The 21,547-nt window shown below is 51.0% G+C and overlaps 8 protein-coding genes across 8 annotated transcripts; 3 read left to right on the forward strand and 5 right to left on the reverse strand.

The window, feature by feature from the left end:
- The first annotated feature begins 836 nt into the window (after nt 1-836).
- On the forward strand, nt 837-2,276 carry EDD37DRAFT_639118 (putative short-chain dehydrogenase). Its single transcript, XM_062817137.1, has 2 exons — nt 837-1,809; nt 1,937-2,276. The coding sequence occupies exons 1-2, from the start codon at nt 1,259-1,261 to the stop codon at nt 2,112-2,114; spliced, it is 729 nt and encodes a 242-aa protein (XP_062666724.1). The 5' UTR covers nt 837-1,258; the 3' UTR covers nt 2,115-2,276.
- A 1,080-nt stretch (nt 2,277-3,356) lies between these two features.
- On the reverse strand, nt 3,357-3,749 carry EDD37DRAFT_135396 (uncharacterized protein). Its single transcript, XM_062809478.1, has one exon. The coding sequence runs from the start codon at nt 3,703-3,705 to the stop codon at nt 3,412-3,414; it is 294 nt and encodes a 97-aa protein (XP_062666725.1). The 5' UTR covers nt 3,706-3,749; the 3' UTR covers nt 3,357-3,411.
- Nucleotides 3,750-6,154: 2,405 nt separating this feature from the next.
- EDD37DRAFT_639123 (coatomer protein complex, subunit alpha) lies at nt 6,155-10,505 on the reverse strand. Its single transcript, XM_062817138.1, has 5 exons — nt 10,211-10,505; nt 10,072-10,160; nt 9,739-10,019; nt 6,667-9,689; nt 6,155-6,619 (listed from the first exon to the last, which is right to left on the reverse strand). The coding sequence occupies exons 1-5, from the start codon at nt 10,235-10,237 to the stop codon at nt 6,365-6,367; spliced, it is 3,675 nt and encodes a 1,224-aa protein (XP_062666726.1). The 5' UTR covers nt 10,238-10,505; the 3' UTR covers nt 6,155-6,364.
- EDD37DRAFT_639127 (protein transporter SEC23) lies at nt 10,506-13,402 on the forward strand. Its single transcript, XM_062817139.1, has 3 exons — nt 10,506-10,815; nt 10,863-10,913; nt 10,963-13,402. The coding sequence occupies exons 1-3, from the start codon at nt 10,714-10,716 to the stop codon at nt 13,111-13,113; spliced, it is 2,304 nt and encodes a 767-aa protein (XP_062666727.1). The 5' UTR covers nt 10,506-10,713; the 3' UTR covers nt 13,114-13,402.
- EDD37DRAFT_135426 (retrograde regulation protein 2) lies at nt 13,134-15,639 on the reverse strand. Its single transcript, XM_062809479.1, has 3 exons — nt 14,724-15,639; nt 13,810-14,631; nt 13,134-13,757 (listed from the first exon to the last, which is right to left on the reverse strand). Exons 1-3 carry the CDS (start codon nt 15,218-15,220, stop codon nt 13,589-13,591), a joined length of 1,488 nt encoding a protein of 495 aa, XP_062666728.1. The 5' UTR covers nt 15,221-15,639; the 3' UTR covers nt 13,134-13,588.
- Nucleotides 15,640-17,506, reverse strand: EDD37DRAFT_135184 (nucleoside-diphosphate-sugar epimerase). The gene is made up of 2 exons (XM_062809477.1): nt 16,812-17,506; nt 15,640-16,754 (listed from the first exon to the last, which is right to left on the reverse strand). Exons 1-2 carry the CDS (start codon nt 17,077-17,079, stop codon nt 16,060-16,062), a joined length of 963 nt encoding a protein of 320 aa, XP_062666729.1. The 5' UTR covers nt 17,080-17,506; the 3' UTR covers nt 15,640-16,059.
- A 331-nt stretch (nt 17,507-17,837) lies between these two features.
- On the forward strand, nt 17,838-19,178 carry EDD37DRAFT_653158 (cytochrome b2; the record flags this gene model as incomplete). Its single annotated transcript, XM_062818527.1, has 4 exons — nt 17,838-18,185; nt 18,240-18,703; nt 18,753-18,961; nt 19,021-19,178. The coding sequence occupies 4 exons, from the start codon at nt 17,838-17,840 to the stop codon at nt 19,176-19,178; spliced, it is 1,179 nt and encodes a 392-aa protein (XP_062666730.1).
- Nucleotides 19,179-19,245: 67 nt separating this feature from the next.
- On the reverse strand, nt 19,246-21,464 carry EDD37DRAFT_135429 (uncharacterized protein). Its single transcript, XM_062809480.1, has 2 exons — nt 21,107-21,464; nt 19,246-21,057 (listed from the first exon to the last, which is right to left on the reverse strand). The coding sequence occupies exons 1-2, from the start codon at nt 21,280-21,282 to the stop codon at nt 19,314-19,316; spliced, it is 1,920 nt and encodes a 639-aa protein (XP_062666731.1). The 5' UTR covers nt 21,283-21,464; the 3' UTR covers nt 19,246-19,313.
- Between the last annotated feature and the right edge of the window lie 83 nt (nt 21,465-21,547).

The raw sequence follows: 21,547 nt of genomic DNA on the forward strand, positions 1-21,547 counted from the left end.
TTGTCACTCTATCATCATCTTCGGCGGACCGAACACAACACTCGTTTTGCCAGAGTCGTCTTCTCCTCACAACATTTTATTGAAACCTTCAGGGGTTCCCATGGGTCATACCCTTTTCTTATTGGCGTTTCTTCTCGAACCAGTCGTGGCAGATCTGATGATGTTATGAATTTATGATGGAAGGTATGACTCCTAACTGTCGTTGCGGCCATGCAGCATGCAGCATGAGCGTTTGGAAATGGCTTTTTGTTGGCCGCCTGATGATTCGCTTTTGAAGTCCGTGGGTTCCCAGCGGCGTGCAGCAGAATACGGATGTGCCCTAGGGAGCCATCACAGACAGATACCCTTCTTGTAAACCTTTTCTTTTTGGCTTCGTTCTTGATGTCATGAAGTACTCTACAAACATTATATTGGAGGATGGTTTAGCTGTCTGTAGCAACACAAAGGGAAGGCTTTTCACCTAAGTGAACACATACGAGTGATTTGTGAACCCTCGCTATCGATCGCGCGCTTCATGACTCTCGAACTCCGACTTCAGGCTCGGCCTATGACACCGACCTCAAACAAACTCAGGATTCTCGAGTATGAATCCATTCTTACGGAGATTTATTATGGTCGAATGATCTTCCGCCCCCACAGTCTTCCTGGACTCCCTTTCAGGCAATATCGACATCTATGAGGTTTAGGGGCACGGAGACTTAAGGCCCAATATTCCTCCGCCCCCACTCGTAGCGCCCAGCAATTTGTCAGCCTTGTCGCTCCTTTCCTTCTTCACCACAGATATCCAATGCCCGAACCGAAGTCCTTTCATTGCTATTTATCTAGCAAGGCATAGACTCACATGAACATTGGTAGGATGTGGGCTCGGCCACGGCGACCTATGGCCTGGCCTTACCGAGCATGATGGCGCAATCGAGCCCATCACCGCATCATCGCTGACTTATCAAGCTTGATTCAGCACGGCGTTGACAATGGCCGTCGAGAACCGTGGTAAGTTCATGAGAGGTAAGCGTGTACGGTGTACGCAAGCACGAATACCCTACTGTGTGGGTAAACCAAGGAGTATATATAGGCCCCTTGAGAGTCCTCTTGAGACTCAGAAGCAACACCTCACTCCGGTCGACCAGCTAAGCTACAGTACCTACCTAGCCGAATCTTCAGAGGACGAAACCACCTCAACTCAAGACATCGAGCATTTAACATCCAGTCCATTATACAGATTCCTGGACCTAGGGACATATCCTCAAGGCCAGCAGACATGGCAGATACAAGTCCAATTGTCCTCATCTTCGGCGCTGGCCCCAACATAGGCAAACACGTCGCCCAATCCTTCGCCGCAAAGGGCTACCAAATCGCACTCGCATCACGCACCGACCGCCGCGACACTGACAGCACCTCCGACAACACAATCCACATACCCACCGACCTGAGCAAACCAGAACTCATCGCCGATGTCTTCGCACAAGTCGAACAAAGACTCGGCGCATACCCATCCGTCGTCGTATACAACGGCGCCCTCCGCATTCCGGACGACAAAGACGACCCGCTCGGCAAAGGCAAATTCTCCTTCGACACTTACAACAAAAAATTGGCCGTAAATCACCTCTCCGTTCTACAGGCGTTGCACCATGCTGTTCTGGGATTTCGTACCCTTCCCGCCAGCGCATCCAAGACTTTCATTTTCACAGGCAATATATTGAACAGCAGCACACGCCCTGGCGTTATGAGTTTTGGTATCCAAAAAGCTGCGACGGCTTATGCGATTCGATATCTTGCCGAGCAGAAGCCGTATGAGAAGGAGGGGATCACGTAAGCTCAAACTTTCCCTACGCCTATCCTGTACGTCCTACATGCGATATCCCACCATTATCGTTGTTCTCGTCTTTTGCTTGTGGGCTGGATCGGGACCCGAACTGACTGTGCGTTGCATTTCTAGATTCTACTATACCGATGAACGCTCCCCTACAGGCGACGCGGTGTACTTGGACATCAACGGGCCCGCGGCGGGCCCGGAGTATGTGAGATTGGCGGAGAGGAAGGATCAGGGGCCGTGGCTGCACACATACATCAAGGGCCAGGGTTACAAGGACTTTGGTGGCGATATCAAACAGTAGGCGAGAGGGGGGTGTCCTGCCTTTGTACACAGACATTGGCACGCTAGCCACAGGCATCAAGGGATGTCCCTGCAATCTTGTGGGCTGTTGTGAAAGAACGCGGTTTCGAGTCAAGTGGAAACGCAAGCTTTGGTAGAAGACCTTTTCTGATTCTGATTGCTATGTCACATTTTGGAGCTTCCTGTCTTTGTTCACAGTATCTTGCTCAATGTTTTGTGTCTAAGCTCTCTTTCTGCACTCTTCTCATCGTTCTCCTCTCTTTCTTTCTCCATGTCTTGCTTGTTCGACTTCGATTAGACCCGTGCAAACGTCGCAGACATCACGGTCCACATGGTAGACTGCCATTTGGCGTCAGAGCCAGGAAGTCAAGGATTGGACTTCTTATCTGGGCGCAAGATGGATCACCAGCCGCCACCAGACACAACTGGCGCTGGCGCAGCGTAGTCGTTGCCGCCTTGTTCCCAATCAGCAGGTGCAGAGCTGGAAGTGTTGTTGGTCGCCCAGCCACCACCACCGGCCTCAGCCTCGCCCTTTGGAGCCGCATTCTCGTTGTCAGCAACATATCCAGGATCTCCCTGTTGGGCATTTGGGCATCTGGCACGACCGTGACCAACCTGTTGACTAAATAAATGATCAGGATCGACTCCATCAAAGGGTTTGGTCCAGGACTTACCAGACGCTGCAGGTGACCTTGCTCCAATCGGTGCGAGGACGAGGTCCGGCCTCATCTTTCTTAGGACAGTCTCTCTGAACATGGTCTTCGGCTTCACAGATGCGACATCTCTGCTTGCGAGGTTGGGGACAATCCTTGGAAATGTGATCCTCCTCACCACAGTTGTGGCAGGTTCTCACCTCGCGATTTGGGCACTCTTTGGCCATATGATCCTCATCTCCACAGTTGCGGCAAGCTCGCTTCTCGCGGTTAGGACATTCCTTGGCAAGGTGTTCCTCGGATTCACAGATCTTGCAAGCACGTCCCGCCTTTCTGCGTTCTTGGGTGCAATCACGAACACGGTGACCATCTTCGCCGCAAAGGTGGCACTGAACTTTACTCTGCTCTCTCTCCATCTTCTCCTGAGGGCACGCCTTGGACTTGTGACCAAGGTTGCCGCAATTATTGCATTTGTCGACTCCACGATCGAGTGGGACACCAGAATCGGCAAGGCGGGCCAGGTTGTCCTCAGCTGAGGTAGGCCATTTCTCGATAAGGGTTGGACGTTGAGGCTTGTCAGAGAGGAAGTAGCTAACAGCATACTTCTTGCCGACTTCACCTTGAAGATTGACATTGGTCCAGGTATCACCATGATCTTTCTCCTGTGGCAGTATTAGTAAAGACGAGACACGCAGCACCCATGGAAAAGATCAGACGAACCATCGCAATGAGATAGATATTGTAGCCACGCTTGCGGAATTCTTTCTCGAGACGAGGATAGGTGTAATCGGGCGCGGTCTTGGACAGGATTTGGACGGCTTCCTTGAAGTCGGTGATGTCTCGTTCGTCACTGGCCTCCTTGAGCAAGGTCCAGGCCTCACCCTCGGATTTCTCAGCGACATGGGCATTGTCGATCACTTTTGGATTCTTGCAGTCCATGGCAGTATGACCTATTTAACAGTCAGTTGGCAGCTTTGTCGCAGTAGCTCAGACACGACAAACCCTCTTGCTGGCAGTTCTTGCACTTGTCAACTCGAGTTGGGCAGTCACTACTCATATGACCTGCAATTGGTATTAGATGCTGTGGTTTTCCTCCATCACGAGTATAAAAGCCCACCTTCTTGACCGCAGTTGCGACATTCACCCTTGAACTTGCGTGGATTTGGGCATTCTGCCTTGGACTAGACGTATTGTTAGTAGTAGTCGAAAGATTGGAGACAGCGTTTCATACATGACCCTCCTCGCCCTGCGATAGCGTCAGTAGTGTCAAGTAGATCGATGGAGCAGGACTTACACAATTGAAGCATGCACCCATCTTTCGTGGCTCGGTGCAGTCACGGGCAAAGTGACCCTCTGAGTCGTGTCAGCGTTCGTGTTGGACCTTATGAACACCGATCTTACCTTGACCACAGTTGCGACAGGCATCACCACCGGCACCTGCATCACCGTTCTCACCACCTTCAGCAGCGAAGCCGCCGTTGTACTCGCCATTGGTTTGGCCGCCGGTGTTGTCATCGAAGGTAGCTGCGTTGCTGCCACCGCCATCTTTCCAATCAGCACCACCGTCATTCCATTTGGCACTGCCACTCGCATCGCCAGCGTCCCATGACTGGGTGCCTGGAGAATAGTCAGTATTGTTTGTCAACAGTCTTTCGTTTGTGGAAGCAATGGCCAACGACTGTGAGATTCATGCTCTTCGATCTGCCATAGACCAGGGATTTTCCAGCAGGGTTTAGTGGCACGCCTTGTGCGTCTCCGCTGTCTGACGAGCCACCATTCCATGGTGACGTAGCAATTGAGGATGGAGTAGTGAGAGGTGTGAAAGAATTGAAAGGGTATGGAAAGGGCTGAAGGGATTGGAGAGTACTCACCAGCCGCAGCGCCAGGAGTGTCCCAGCCGCTCATCTTTGAGGGGTTCGCTTTCTTGAGATCAGTATGACACGTTAACAAATGCGGTGAGAAAAAGCGGAGAAGAGGGTGCGTCGTGTGATTTTTGTAACAGTCAATCGTGGTGTTTGTTTGGAAGGAAGGTGGCCAGGTGGAGAGGGTGAGACAAAAAACTCTGATGAAGGTGCAGACAGGAAGCGTGTGAAAGTGAAGTGAGGTGGAAATTTCGAAAAGGGGCGGCAGAAAGGGTCTGGCAATGATGATGAGGCTTTGTCTAGTTTTCCACAAGTGTCTTGCTATGCGCAGCCCACGAAGCTCGCTCTCTCTAATCCGCGACAGCGCCTTCTTATGGCATGGGGAGCTTCTTTGTTGTCACAGTGATGGAGGAAAGGAAGCTGAAGGGGTGTTTACCTGGAGAAACGGTGTTAGCAAAGACACAGTCCTGAACGGATTTCGTGCTTCGTGGTTCGCTTACCTGAAGAAGGCGACTCTGGTCGTGATCAGGTGAACGACTGCTCAGCAGTCAGAAACAGAGATGACAGCTTGAAACCTTGCGCAGGAGGAGCAAAAGGGAGAAATTGTGATAGATTGAGTGATGGAAGAGAAAACGAGTTGCGTGGTTGCAAGTGGACAAGTTCACTCCCAAGCAACCGTGGCCTCGGCCTACTCTTTTGCAGTCTCGTCAAACACACTCAATTCTTTCCGCCAAGGCGATATCAAATTGGGATCGCGATGCCAGTGCTCGGGTTCACGCTCTTTGCCGTTCCGAATGAGGCGTTCATTGTCTCTCCTTCCAGGTATTGTCGTGGCGTGTCCTTCGACACAAAAACCTCGAAGCACGAGGGTCTGCACACAGTCGCTAATTACATCTCGTCCCTGGGAAGCCGCCTGAACTGTGAGAAAGTACAGTGCATCTCCCTGGAACGTTCTGGGAGGTCTTCTTCCTGTCCATCGGGTGTTCGTTCATCCCAATGGCCTCAGGACAACGACGACGATTCATGAGATACATTCAGCATTCATGACACAACACCAGGACGACAGCGTCCGGAAGAAACAAACGAGACAGCTGCCGCGTCATTCTACCACTGTGTCCCTCTAATGGCCAGGAATGAGCCTTCTTCCCATCTTGCGACAGGTCTTGCGTTCCCCAAGAGCACTTCCAGTAGCCCAGAGTTCCCCATCAAAAGCATTCTCCTCCATCAGTGCTTCAGGACCACGAGACTTTCTCAATGACAGAGGTTCAAAAACTAAAGGACATGTTTGTTCGACGTCAGGAGTAAGAAGGGAAAGCAGGAGGTTGCTCCTAGCACTGGAACAACAGATGCGACGTCAGGCCAGGTTCTTGGCATCCGGCCCGCAATCATTTGGCACCACTGGCACTCGGTGGTTGCCGCCATGGTAGGGTTATTCGCTTCACACGTTTGCAATGCACCATAGAGGCAAGCCGACTGGGGGATCAGGCAAATGGCGACAATAGCGGATCGTAGACATACGTGAGATATAATCAGCTTCAAGCAAAGTCTTTCATTGAGGTGGACGCCCAGGCCCGTTGAGCCGCAAATGACATTTTTATTGCTGATAGACAACCATGTGGCGCCTATGCTCTTACCCTGCAGGCAGTGATCCATTCAAGCAGACCTATTTTGCACCGAACCTCTCCATACAGATTATCTAAGCATAGCCTCACTAGCCTGTGGGCTCACTCATGGCCTCACAACCCGCGAACCCAAAGCCTCAAACCGCTGGCTGCAGCACCAATCTCGCACACCTCGCAAATCTTGCAGACCTGTCCTTTGTACTGGCTCTGGTATTTTGCACCATCGAGTGGGCATGAAACACTCTGCGCACCAGTGTATATGGGAGTATACGAAGCTGCGCATATGTCGAACTCGGCAAACTGGTCGTACTCGATATCAATCTTGTCGCTGGAGCCAGATCGTTCTGCTTGTTGCTTGACTTTCTTTGCCTGCAAATAGTTAGTGACCGAAATCCAAAGTGACAAAAAGTACTGACCTGTTCAACCAATTTCGGCGCACCACCGTTGGCCAGTACGCGATTGGCAAACGATAAAGCACTCGAAAATTGCTTGTTAGAGAAAGCTAACTTCATGGCGGCCATTAGGGCCAGTTGTCGGTGGGAAACGTCCATCTTAGGGACGGTGAAATAAGCTGAAAGTTCCAATTGTCGCTTCAGTTGTTCTTCTGAATCTCCACCCGTGGCTGCGAGTTGGCGTCTTTCAAGCTCGATACTCATAGCAAGAGTGTATTCCATGGACTTGGCGATGAGTGCCTTGGCTTCGTCGACTTGCGCCTCGGAGCCCACAACATTGACAAGGAGAGACTGCAGAATGTTCTTGAAGGTAGCCACACCATTTTCTAACTTGTTCGTCCGCATGGCAATGTAACCCTCTTGCAAGTCAGTGTTGCTCAAAGTCTCCAGGGTTGCGGGGATAACGGGTAATAGCTTTCGGTTGTCCGTCTCATCGATGTTGCGGCGCACATAGTTCAAGATGGGGGGCAGTCCAGCATTGGCGGGTAGATACGTCTTTGAGGCTTGGTAGATTTCCAAAAACCTCGGTTTGAGAGGGGCGAAGTTGACAGCTCCCACTTGGCGGTTCATCAACTGCATGGCACTTTCGAAAGACCCAGCAGCGACGTGGTCGGCCGCAAGAGGAGAGTTTCTAGCCCACATATCAGCTTCTGAGCTTCCAGGTCCGGCAGCCTCGGCAGGGACATCAGGATTGTCGACGTTGACGTATTCTGAATCATTTCCAGCGGCTTCGAGTCCAATGTCGTCTCCCATGTCCCAACCTTCGACAGCGTCGGCGTCATCCTCTGCGGCGGCCAATCCATTCCCGTCTGCAGTCACAGGGAGGTCCTCATTCAACAGATCAGGTGTTGCTTCGTCCTCACCGCCCACGCCGACTTCACCAAGTAGCGCCTTCTCGAATGACGAATGTGATGCTTCCTTGACAGGCCAATTTGCCTTGTATGTCGGAACGATGACTTTCGGGGTTGTAAGGCTTTGCCCAGACTCCGGCATGGAAATTTGGTCTTCTGTCAGACCGGAAAGCTCGAGGATAGACTGGCATTCTTCTGTCAGGCCGTGTGATTTTGCAGTCAGATAAGCAAGTGGGTATAGATCGATCTCCTTGAACATTTGTATGCGGCTCTCCACATCGCCCAGATAAAGAGCATTTTGGAACCTTGAGACAAAATCTCCACGATGTTCTGCGATTTTGGCCATCCTCGTCAGCTTCTCTTCATCACCCGTACACAAATACAAGAACGACAATTTATCGAAGTTGCGTAATTTCTGGTAGGTCATCTCAACGGTTTGGTGGTTGCCGTGGATCAATGCTTCAGCACCTAGACGTGTCCAGATCTTCGGTCTGTCAAGCTCTTTCGCCATTTCGGTGGCAACCTCCAGGTTGCCGCACTCAATCGCAAGCTCAAATCTTGTCTGAGGATCCTGTACGAACTGCAAAGCAATCTCGGGGTAACCCTTCTTCTGGAGGTAAGAGATGATGCTCTGCCCAACGAGAGTGGAGTTTTTGATGATCTGAAGCATTTCGTCGTAGTTGCGCTTGACTAGGCTTAACTTGAAGCGATATTCTGTGGGGTCGACGTTGAGGATTTTTGGTTTGGCAGCCCGATCGAGACAGTAAACATTGCGACCCTTGACCTTGACTAGATAGACTGTCTGATCAAGTGTTCTGACAATGCCGTTGTCGCCATTGAGCAGGGTGTACTTGATGTGGTTGAGGGTGGAATAGAGGAGAACCCCGGAGTCGTCCCACGTGGCGCTTTTGATTCTTATGGTTTCGTGTAAGGTGCTGACTTGCTCGAGAGACTTGTTGACAATGGTGACATTATGCTTGCTGAGCAAAGCTGCATACAGCCCATCATTTGACCACGACACATACTTCACTCCGGTCACGCCAAGCTCGGCCAACTGTTTCTTCTGTTGAATGTCATAGAGAACGACATTGGTTGGTGTCAGCAGAAGCAGACACCCAGTGCCACCATATGTGACGTCGGTCGTGCCAGCCGGAGCTTTGAAGGACTTTGTGGTTGAGTTGCTCAAGTCCTTGATCTCGACGAGCTGTGTCGATGAATTGTAAACGGCAAAACGGTTCCTGGCGACGAAGACCGCAGCATTTCCTGAACCACGCTTGACGTCTGTCGGGTCTGACGCGCCAGTGCCATCCCGTGGAAGAACGATCAATTCGTAAGTGCCACCGTCTGAAGGCGATGTGACGAGGATCGAACGTTCAGCAGGATTGTAGGAGATTGTACGGGGAGGTACCCAGTTGCTGCCAAACTTCCTAAGCGATAGCAATGATGGTGATTCGACATTCTTGGTGAAGTCGTATGATCGGACATGCTTGTCCTTGGTAATGTAAAACAGCTGATTCTGATACATCGAGGACGCAGGTCGCTCCCGTTCAAGCTTGAAGACCATAACTCCATTGTCATGTCCAGCAGCGAATAAATTGATTTCAGGGTGTGCGGCGATGACCCAGAAGCGATCATTCTCTCGTTTGAAAGATTGGACGGACGTTCTCTTGTTCAGATCCCATACTCGAACTGTCTTGTCTTCGCCGACGGACAAGATAAGGTCTTGGTGTGGATGGAACAGACACGCGGACACGTTTTGGAAATGCCCACGACATGTATCGACTTCCCATGCTTTTGTCTCGCTCATTCTCCACAGTTTTACCAGGCGATCATCACCAGCTGATACGATCAATGGCAGGGTAGGGTGGAATGCGACCCAGTTCACGCCACGATCGTGACCCTCAAGGACGAATTTGACCACGGCATCGGTGTTTCCGAACATGTCAGCTTGTTGTTGGTTTGCTCGTGCCATCTGCTCCTCGAAGTTCATGGAAGTCGGAGCGGACTGCTTCTTGCGCAAACCCGAGATATCCCATACTCGAACGGACTGATCTAGGGAGGCCGATACGATGAGGTCTTCTTTGGGATGGAATTGTGCGCACATGGCATAGTGATTGTGACCAGTCATTGTGCAGACTGAAGTCCTGTTAGCTGCGCGGCCTGAAGACAGTACTGGAGAACGTACTTAGCGACCGGTTTTGCCAGTTCCAAATTCTAATTGTCTGATCATCCGAGGCCGACAATATCCATGGTAGTTCATGGTGAAAGAAGACAGTTCGAACGTAGTCGAGGTGACCGTTGAGAGTGAAGAGACATCTTCTGGTTTGGTAGGACCATACTTTGATCTTATAGTCGTCTCCACCAGAAACGAAGAGAGGTTGTGTCTTGTGGAAATCAATGCCGCGGACTGGTCCATCGTGTTCCTCGAAGCGGTCTATCAAGGTGCCCATCCTGTAGTCCCATAGCCTGCGAGATGCGGTCAGTCTGAACCAGGGAAGTTATGATGAGGGAATCTCACTGAATAGTGCTGCTGTGCAAGCTGACGAGGATCCATGGTCGCTTCGGGTGGAATGCTAGGCCTTTCGCTCGACTGCTCTTGCTCTCGAACTGCATCTCGTGTTAGTGTTGTAGCATTGTCAGGTCCGGAGGTGACCTGCCTTTGTGAGCATAGAAGGGGACGCCATGTCGGCGGATTGCAAGTCGTGAGGCGGAGAATGACGAACTCAAGGGCTGCTCATCATCAAATTGGACGCCTCTTGACTGCTCGAGGTAAACTGTGCGTAGGAATAAAGGCGCGTTCACAATGTTGTCTGTCTCTTTCAAAATGGTAAACGTGGCTCCGCGACAGGGGGAATTTAGTGGTAGCCCGCCCGCAGGTGCGGAGTGCGGAAGGTACGGCGAGCTCTCGCGCACTTGGCTGAACCATCCACTTCATTTGGTTCCTCAAGTTGACAGTAAACTTGACAGAGTGGCCGAGCGCGTATACAAGTTCCCAGAGGCCAACTAACAAACTCCAAGCCCATCTTGCGTCGGGGCAGGCTCTACCTAAGAAGCACAATCTCATTTCGATCAATTTGACCTCTCCGGCCGCCTTCACCACCTCTCATTGCATCTTCCAGCATGCACTGTTGAAGCCGGTCCGGGTCACGAACATACCAAGATGGATCAAGCACAGTACGATGCGATTAAGGACAATTGGGCGGAGGTGGAGGATAGAGATGGCGTCAGACTCAGCTGGAACATTATCCCATCGTCGCGCATGGTTGGTGTTTAGGGTTCATATCCAAGAATGAGACTGACGGCTTGTAGGAAGCGAACAGACTGGTGGTACCTCTGAGTGTGATGCTCACACCTCTGAAGGTAAGCGCAACTCTGCAGAGTCAACAAATGTTTGCTAACGTGCTCATAGGAGCTTAACAAACCTCTCCTGAACTACGAACCTGTTACCTGCAAGCCTCCTTGTCGAGCAGTCCTCAATCCATTCGCGAATGTTGACGTTCGGGCAAAGATATGGATATGTCCCTTCTGTCTGCAGAGAAATCAATTGCCTCGTCACTATGGAGATATCAGCGCCGAGAACGTCCCTCCAGAGATGCACAGTCTAAACACCACAGTTGAATACCAACTTGCTCGACCTGCGCCAGCTCCGCCGATCTTCGTCTATGTCGTCGATACCGCGATAGAAGATGACAGCCTGCAAGCCTTGAAGGAGACCTTGGTCATGAGCTTGTCATTACTTCCTGCGAACGCACTGGTTGGATTGGTCACGTTTGGCACAAACGTCGCTGTTCATGAGATAGGATATACAGAGTGCCAGAAGTCATACGTGTTCAGGGGGAGCAAAGACTATGCCGCAAAGCAGGTCCAAGAGATGCTCGGCCTCGCAGCCCCAGGACTGAGACCCAACGTTCCTCCGCAGCAAGGCCGACCTCCTCCACCAATGGGACCGGCAGCTCGATTCCTCCTCCCAGTTCAACAAGCCGAATTTCAGATTACAAACGCGATTGAACAGCTACAGAAGGATCCGTGGCCTGTTGCAAACGACCGTCGTCCACTAAGAGCGACAGGTGTTGCTATGAGCATCGCTGTGGGCTTGTTGGAGACCTCGTTCCAAAATGCAGGAGCTAGAATAATGCTCTTTGCGGGTGGTGCGGCTACAGAAGGTCCCGGCCTTGTGGTTGGTCCCGAGCTACGTGAACCCATTCGATCACATCACGACATTGATCGTGATAATGTCAAATACTTCAAGAAGGCTATGAAGTTCTACGAGACGTTGGCCAAACGAACGGCTCACAACGGACACATCATTGACCTCTATGTCGGCTGCCTCGATCAAGTTGGTCTCCTCGAGATGAAGAGTCTGGCGAACTCCACTGGTGGCCATATGGTCTTGACAGACAGCTTCACTTCGTCCCAGTTCAAGCAGTCGTTCGTACGAGTCTTCGACAAGGACGAGAATGACAACCTCCTTATGGGATTCAATGGCTCACTTGAAGTCGTTACGACAAAAGAGCTCAAGGTCACTGGCCTTATTGGGCATGCTGTATCACAGAACAAGAAGTCAGCCTCTGTTGGCGAGACCGAATGTGGCATTGGAAACACGTGTCTTTGGAAGATGTGTGGTGTCGATCCCACATCGAGTTATGGTGTTTACTTTGAAGTCGCCAATCAAGGTGGCCCGACACCAGTTCAACAAGGTCCGCAACGTGGCATGATGCAGTTCTTGACCTACTATCAACACTCTTCTGGACAGTATCATCTGCGCGTTACGACAGTCGCAAGGAATCTTAGTGGACCTGCCGGTGATCCAGCCTTGGCACAATCCTTTGACCAAGAAGCTGCTGCAGTACTCATGGCGAGGATTGCAGTCTTCAAAGCCGAGGTCGACGATGGTCCCGATGTATTGAGATGGGTCGACCGAATGCTCATTCGACTCTGCTCACGCTATGCAGATTACCGCAAAGACGATCCCACCTCCTTCCGACTCGACAAAAACTTCACTTTGTATCCCCAATTTATGTTCCACCTTCGCCGATCGCAATTCTTACAAGTGTTCAACAATTCACCAGATGAAACTGCATTCTACCGGCACGTGCTCAACCATGAGTACGTTGGCGACTCTTTGATCATGATACAGCCAACCTTAGATTCTTATGGTCTTGAGCAAGAGGGTGGCATGCCGGTGCTGCTTGACTCTGCATCTATTCAGCCTCAAACCATACTCCTCCTCGACACGTTCTTCCAGATCCTCATTTTCCACGGCGAGACGATGGCGGAGTGGCGCAAAGCTGGCTACCACGAACAGGAAGGTTATGAGAACTTCAAAGCTGTTCTCGAAGCACCAAAGGAGGACGCTCGAGAATTGGTTCAAGATCGTTTCCCTTTGCCTAGATTTATTATTTGCGACGCTGGAGGCTCCCAGGCTCGTTTCCTCCTGTCGAAACTGAATCCATCGACCACTCACGCCACTGGAGGATATGGAGGTGTTTCGCAAACCGCACAGACGATTTTCACCGATGATGTGTCTTTGCAGACTTTCATGGATCATCTCATGAAGTAAGTCCGTCCGATTCCTCACGAGTTTGTTTGTGCTAACGGATTTAGGCTTGCTGTGTCTGGTTCCAGCTAAAAGTAGATGAGGGACCGAATACTAGGAGCAAGGCAATGAGATGACCGAGGACGAGTAGATAGAGCTCGGAGTCGATGTTGATGGTAGAGATTGTTAGTACTCCGTGCCAAACCATGATTGCCATCCACAAACTGTCGTCTCTGGTCCACCGTAGAAATACGCCCTGCTCACGTGCCTGCTTTAGGTGTGTTGGGACAAAACCACTGGATTAGGGATTACGGCAAGCCTATTTGCAGAAAAAGTGGCACAGTCTGACTTTGGGAGTCCGTCGGGCTCAAACGGATATGAGTGCTCGATATTTCTATGGAGTCCGTCGTCTACAGCGTGGGACAACCGGTGCTCAGTATCAGACAGCCGTCCAATCCAACGGATACTGACTATCCTTGGTACGAACCACATACCAGCACTACAAGACATATCTGAACAACAAGCCGGCGCCGTTGTCGACTCCTTCATGTCCCGCGGCGCGGTCAGCCTTTTGGTTCAGTCTTCGCAACCAGAAACGTAGGATGAGGCTTGAGGCGGCACAGCAGAGCAGTGCTACAGTAAGCACGATGCATCCCATCCTGTAGAGTCTGGGATAAAGTTAGTTATGTTACCCGACATGACCCTGAATGGAAAACGTACGGAGCATTCCAAGATGGATAGAGGTAAGCAGTGCTGATGTTTGTTGCGTTCGAAATGGCAGTTGCCAAGGCCAATGCAATGCCTCGTTTGGCCTTTGGTCGCGGAATGGTGGACGAGACCCAAGAGAGAATGATTTGGAAAGCGGAGAACGCGCCCATTGCCTGTAGAAACATGGCAAAGTAGCGAGCTCCCAGGACGTGGGTCGACATGGAGATGATCTGTCCGCAAGCAGAAATGCAGCATGCGGCCACGATATGGAAGCATCGCTCGTGGGTCTTTCCCGAGTGCCACGAGTTGAGGAGGGAGAACAGGAACGCAGCAAAGTAAGGTGGAGCGGTCAGCAACAGCGTTACCACCTTACCATAGCCAAGGGTTTTGACGATAGAGGGGAAGAAGTATGTGAAGCTCATCCCCACAACAGAGGCAGTCTGGATGAAGATGAGCAGATATACCTTGGGATCGGAAAGAGCTTGTTTCAAGCCAACGAAGACCGATTCCGTGACTTCATCGGCTTCTCCATCAGCCTCGCGGGACAGTCGGTATTGAGCCATTGCACGTTCCTCCTCGGACAGCCAAGGGGTGTTGGATGGAAAGTTGGGTAGGAGGAAGTATCCGAGGCAGGCGACCACGATGGTAAGAGCACCTTCCAGGATAAAAACCCAACGCCAAGATCGATAGCCCCCTACTCCATCCATGCCGTCGATGATGCCAGCAGCAATGAGACCGCCAAAGGCTGAGGAGAGCGTATAGCCCGAATAGAAGATGGAGATTCTACTGGGGAGCTCCCTCTTGGTGTACCAACATGAGAGGAAGAAGATACATCTGCGATACAATGTTAGCCTCTGCCGGCATGAATAGAGGATGGTGGTGGCAGCGATGGGAATAGTGCAGACGATCGAATAGCTGGAACTCACCCGACAAAGTACGGTGCCTCCGTCACACCAACCAGGAACCTCAGGACCACAAGCCCAGTGTAATTCTGGACAAAGCCTGTTGAACCAGATACAATGCCCCAAATGATAACAACGGTCGGCAGGTATATTCTTGGCTTGAAGACACTCAGTAGCATGTTTGAGGGCACCATCATGGAGATATAACCTGCCCAGAGGACCATGACTGCAGTCTGATATTGGGTGTCGTCAATCTTGAGGGTGTCTTCCAACCCACCCAAGCGAGCGTTGGCAATGGCGTTTCGGTCCAGGATGTTCAGCAGAAAGAGGATGATGAGGATTGGCAGACTGCGGAGGTCAATCCTGCGGACAAGTTTCTTCTCGAGTGCTGTACGCTGCTCTTGGGAGAGGCTTCTCAAGACATCGGGAAGATCGGCGTCGACGTAGCCAGCTACCTCGACGTTCTCTAGGCTCGAGTCTTTCTCTCCCAAATTGGGATACTCATTCGGATTGGTGTTCATGTTGGCTGGAGCAATTTGATCAAAATGATGAGGTGATAGGGGAGTTGAAAGCCTCCCACGTTTTCTTGCCCAGCTGTGAAGATGCTGAGTTGCTGAATGAAGAGAACTATGCTCTGGGGGAATCGCGGGGTTTTATTCTTGCGAGGTCAGTGCCATCCGTGCGGGCTAGCGGAGTCTCGAGCAGGAAACTGTTGAAGGTCTGGAGGTTGTGGATATGGGGCAGGGACGCTCCTAACCCACTATCTCGACACCACAAGATAGCATGCATTATCAGGGTCGTTGAGCCGTCGAAGCATCTCGGCGAGACTTCCGATGTAGATCCACCTCGCTTCTCCCACAACCCGTCATATTCTGGTCTTTGTCGCCAAGAGATGTCACCAAGCCTCGGAGACTCTCGCCGATTGACTCGCAGTTTCGCCGACTCTGAACAGGTCAACCACCTCATGGGAGGTTGAGGCACACGTCCCGCAATGCTTTCCCGCTTCTCCAACCAGAGTGGGACGTTATACCCCTATTACCAGACGTAATCCATGCAAAAGCCTCTTGGCGTGCTTGGATCACTCCCTGAGATCAATCTTATCTCCTACTACCGACGGTCATGGGAACACCAGCACGTTTCTCTTGTGGAGCATTCGTCCTCTTATCTGCTCAGATGATCACTAGACTGCCGGATCTTTCAAGGAATATGGCCTGGAAGATGGTGTCAAAGGCTGCCGAGGAGGGATATGCCATCTCAGCATTGTACTGCTATAGTCTGGAGGGTATTTCTGCCGGCGCCCAAGTAGTAGGGGTCAGGGAACCACCATTTATCATCCATCTGTGCCCATATTCCAAGACTATCATATCGACTTCTGTAGGCTCTTTGCGTAATCTCTGACAATTTCGTCAAAAGAAGTGTCCCTGTTGAACCCCAACGATAAAGCCTTAGTGTTGTCAAATTCAGCCGGCCACGAATAAAGAATGGTCTTTAGCTTAGGTTCCTCTTGCTCACGCAAATAGGCAAGCTTGTCTTGTCCGCCGACTCTGGCCAAAGAATCCATCATGTCCTGCACAGACACACCAATACCTGGAACGTTGAGAGTTCTGTTATAACGCGGCATGGAATCCTCTGCCAGGGTGAGTGCATGTTGGAGATTGCTGACCAGCACACGAGGAGAGCACAGCCAGTGTCGGAATGACCGATCTTCGATTGGAATGACACATTCCTGGTGATTCATGGGCTCTCGAATGATTCCAGAGAGGAACGATGACGCCGCGGCTGTTGGCTTTCCAGGCCGTACGGATACTGTTGGGAATCGAAGGATGAACCCATTGATGAACACGCGCCGTGTATATTCGTTGACGAGGTACTCGCACATCATCTTCTCAGCTCCATATGAAGTCTCAGGCGTTGCTGCCATGGTCTCATCGACGGGTTGAGTGACATCTCCACCGTAGACAGCCTGGCTCGAGGCATAGATTACCCTGACGCCAGGGCAATACTTGCGCAAAGTATCGAGCAGAATGCGTGTTGCGTCGAAGTTGACTTTCATGCCTGTCCAAGGAAGTTGTTAAGTCGATCGCATCACAAACAGATGTCTTCAGCACTAACCCAGTTCAAAATTCAACTCAGCTCCTGAGGACATGATCCCATGAAACACGAAAACAGCATCTAGCCCTTTATCCACAACGGAGCTGGCATCGGTGCACAAGTCTGCGACAATAGATTTCGCTTTCTCAGGCCACTTGACATTGGGAGGAATAGGCGGCTTGATGACATCGGTGAGGATCAATGAATACCTGCCATCCTCGTCATTGAGAAGCTTTTCTGCCAGAAGCTGACCGATGAATCCAGCGGCACCAGTAATGAGGATGCGCATGTTGGATGCTTCGATTGCTCAGCAGCTCAACAGTATACTGGGAATGGCAGTCGAGCGGCAGAGATGAAGAGACAGAACGGCGGGCTTAGCGAGCACAGTAAGGTACCCTTGCTGTCTCGTCAGGATCTCGAAGTCAGCAGTCAGCTCTCTACTGTAGCATTGCTGTTTTCACAATGGTTTCACGACACAAAGGTGTCTTTCAGACTAGCACCGAGTTTGCCTATCGGCCACTGTCCGCGCAATAGACTGGAATTGTTTAGGGGGCCGGACTTGGCGCTGGACTGCAAAACATCGCGCGGACAGGTGTTGTCCAACGCCGATGGCAAATGTGGATTCGGCGTAGACACCGATCGGATTCTTTCCGATACCCAGCAAGGCTACTCACGAATAGCGCAACCAGGCCCAAGCCGCCAAAGACCAGCCCCTATTGGAAAGAGTTAGTATAGTAGAGCTGGGCATTGAACCTAAATCCATGTGTCACCGCACTGGGTTTGGGGCATTCGTGCTCCAACGACGTCCATGGAGGGCAGTCCGACTGGCCTGAATCATACTATCATGGCAGGAGATTCAGATATTTTGGGGTCGCCCGACGTCCGTTGTCGCAGTGAAGTATCGCAAAGATGTCCGTAGGTGAACAAACTCAACGCAGAGTGCATATATGGGTAAGAGGGAAACTCAGCACATCCTCACTCATGTCGTTTCTCGAGATAAAGCAGCGCAGCCTTTAGAGTGACAGACGTCGGGATATACCAAAAGGCATGGAAGCAGAGTCAGCAATATCACGGCCTCCACTATTGAGCTTGATTAGCAGCTACGATTTCGAGGAAACCGCGTCTCGGTCTCTGTCCAAGAAGACCTGGGCTTTTTATTCCTCGGCGGCCACTGATGAGATTACTCGCAAAACGAACAAAACCCTTTATGATCGAATATGGTTCCGACCAAGGGTTATGAGGAATGTCAGAGAGGTCAACACCAGGAGCAAAATCCTGGGTTGTGATGTCGCGTTACCCTTCTTTGTCAGTCCAGCCGCAATGGCGAAACTGGTGCATCCTGACGGCGAGCTAGCTATTGCTAGAGGTTGCTCCAGGTTCGGCATCGGGCAGTGCGTACGTGTTCCAAAAATGTCTTCTTGCTCCATATTTTGACATTCAACCGTTCAGATATCATCCAACGCCTCCTACGACGTGTCTGAAATCGTTGCATGCGGCACCAAAAGCCCTTTCTTCTTGCAGCTTTATGTCAACAAGGATCGAGCGTCATCAGAAGCATTGCTGAGGCGAGCGGAAGAGTGTGGGATTCGAGCGGTTTTCGTCACAGTGGATGCACCAGTACCTGGAAAAAGAGAAGCGGACGAACGTGTCCCGGTGGACCGAGGATTTGTTGCATACGCTCCCATGACCGGTGCATCCGCGTCGAATGATTCGAAAGGAGGTGGGTTAGGCCGTACAATGGGCGCATACATTGACGCAACCCTCAACTGGGACGATCTGGAATGGCTGCGGAGATCGACAAAGCTTCCAGTTGTACTCAAGGGCATTCAAACAGTCGAGGATGCAATACTAGCCGCGCAATACGGTGTCGATGGTATTTTCATCAGCAACCATGGTGGCAGGAGTCTTGATACGTAGGTTCAAGTTGCTGGAAACTGGCTGCCGAGACTGATTGCAAGATAGTTCCCCTCCTTCCATACTCACGTTGATGGAGATTCGACAACATCACCCAGAACTTTTCGAACAAGTCGAAGTATATGTCGATTCTGGCATTCGCCGGGGCACCGACATCCTGAAAGCGCTGTGTCTAGGAGCAAAGGTAGTGGGCATGGGGCGGCCATTCCTCTATGCGCTGAACTATGGTCAGGAGGGCATTGAACAGTTTATTGGCAGTGAGTTCAATCCCAGTCATGTTATCAAGAGTTCGTCGTGGCTGACTAGTCTTTCCCAGTAATGAAGGATGAGCTCGAAACTGCCATGCGTTTGGTGGGAATAACCAGTCTTGATCAAGCTCACCCTGGCCTTCTGAATACCTGTGACATCAATCACCTGGTGACTAGAACAATTGAAGCCTCACCCATGGCGCTTCCAGTGAAGGCTAGACTGTGATGGACAATGCTTGTGTCTGGATTCCTGTTGGTAGCCGGGAACAGCATGCTGTGTGAGCATCAAGCGTTGCATAGCCGTACCACGTTCTACAAGGAGCTGGAAGCCACTTTTAAATCCTATATTGATTGGAATGCGTTATGGATAGGACCATAAGTCGGGATCTTGGGCCGCAACCTGGCCCAGGTAAGATTCGTCAAACCCAAACCCATACGAGCCAACCAGATCATAGAAATTGTAGTTTTCGTTGACGGTTCCTGGGGCATTCATAGAAGTATTGAGGTTTCCATGGAACGGCTGCGCAGACGTATGCTCATAGAAATAAGGACCGGAGGCTTCGTCGCTAGGATTGTCCGACTCTGTGGCAAAATTCTTCAAAAGGTAGCGAATGCCCGAGACGATGTGTCTCGTCAGGTGCTTTTCGTTTAGTTGCCCAGAGATATGAGCTAACAAGTCAGCTGATTGTCGTATGAGCAATATGACCTGGTTGCTGTTGAAATTGAGCCCCAAGCTTGAAGCGTCTGCGTGCCAATGCCCTGGTGTAAGAACAGCATTGCTGCTCCATCTCATGGCCATTTTCAACAGGAAGGTACTGCAAAATGCAACCATTGCGTGTGTGAAGATGGGCACACCCGACAAGGCTCTTCGGAGATCGCCTTCTTCCAGGATCAGCGTGAGCGTACTGGTTGCAGCAGCTATCGCGATATTGGCGGCTTCACGTCGATCATAGGACAAAGGCTCGAAGGACGTCGCGTTCGACTCGGTAACTGCTCTTAGTGCTAGCGAATTCAGTTGAAAGCGCGCAAAATGATAGTACAACACAACGCCTTTAGATGGGTACGACCCAATGCCATCGCTATCCGCTGATCTGGGTTGCCACGTAAGTCTCCACTGTTCAATGGCGAGGTTGAAAAATCGTAGCCGCTCAAAATCATGCTCGCCTAACTTCTGCTGCTGGTCACTTCCAAATTCGTAGTAGGCCTGGGTCAGAATCTTGAAAAGTGCGACTTGAGCACATATCCTGATGTCCCCAGGAACAGCATCTTGCTGCTCCAGGAATGTCTCAAGGTTTCTGACTGCCAAGTCTTCACCAATTATCGGAGGTCGTCCATAGGCAATGCTGAAATGATGTTCGCAGACATAGAGGGTATACCATAGTCTTACACATTCATGCTGATCCCTTTGGCCTCGACTAAGCTTGTGAAACGATTGGTGAAGATTCATCTCGGTGGCAAGCCGCACAGCTTGACCTGATAGCTTCCAGCTAAGATTTGAGAGGTAGAACGCTCCAAGGCAAAGTGCGCGTATGTCGTCAAGTGTGTGATGTCGAGAAAGGCAGGTATTGCTGACTAGAGACACAAAACTGCTGTAACATTTCTGGAGAAGGCCATCACGTTCGGGCATATGCAAGGCAGCCACAGTGAGAATAGCAGCGGCGAGCATAGTTGAAGAGCTTCTGACCGAGTTCAAATCTTGATGAGGTAAAAGGATCCCGCCCCACAAAAGCTGATTGCTGTTCTGCATATAATGCGTGAACAGACGGTGGGCGTCCTCAAATGATATGATCCCTTGTGAGATAAAATCATCATCGATCATACTCGCACTGGGCTTTGATAGCACGTAGCTGCGTAAATTCTTGATTCGGGTCAGGTCATACAAGCTGCTCATCGGTGCTGGCACAAGACCTGTGTCGTCACGAGATTGAGGCTCCTGGGAGTTATCGCGAGTCATGTCCATGGGTGGGACGACCACAGCGGAAGTTGGATCTATCGGGCTGGGCTCGACTGGGTACGCGGAGAATTCAGGCAGTTGGTTATGCCGTAAAAGCTGCTTTATGGCAATCTGCATTTGGTGGATTTCGGTCTTCATCTGAGCTTTCCATCTACCATGAAGTTCAGCGTAGTACACAACTTGCTTAAAGGCATACTTACGAGGCGTCCTCTTCCTGGAATTTCTGACCGAGATCGTGGGGTATGCATTCGATCCCGCTGCGAAGGCATTTGGAGCATGATGGCTCGCCTTCTTTGTACTCGCATTTGATCTTGTGCCTACGACATTCGGTACCTGTAGAAGTCAGTTCGAGTCGTCCGGTACGCGAACCGTTCATGTTTACTTACAGGCCTTACTTCGGCTTGGACGTGGAGGCGGCGGCCGCCGTTCACATGTTTGATCAATCTCGCCATTGGTGCGCTTCATCACATCGACATGGTTGCATCTACAATTAGAGCAAGGTCGATTCGTGGCATGGGGCTGAGGCTTCTTCGGACGTTTGGAAGGACTAACGATCTCGAGATGGTAGACCAATAGAATAGATTAACCCTGTCTATCCCGAGGTCATTCAGCATCTGACTAAGCACATCACGTGTCAGCAC

The sequence above is a fragment of the Exophiala viscosa genome, assembly GCF_022695815.1.
Source record: "Exophiala viscosa unplaced genomic scaffold EDD37scaffold_11, whole genome shotgun sequence".
Lineage (NCBI taxonomy): Eukaryota > Fungi > Ascomycota > Eurotiomycetes > Chaetothyriales > Herpotrichiellaceae > Exophiala > Exophiala viscosa.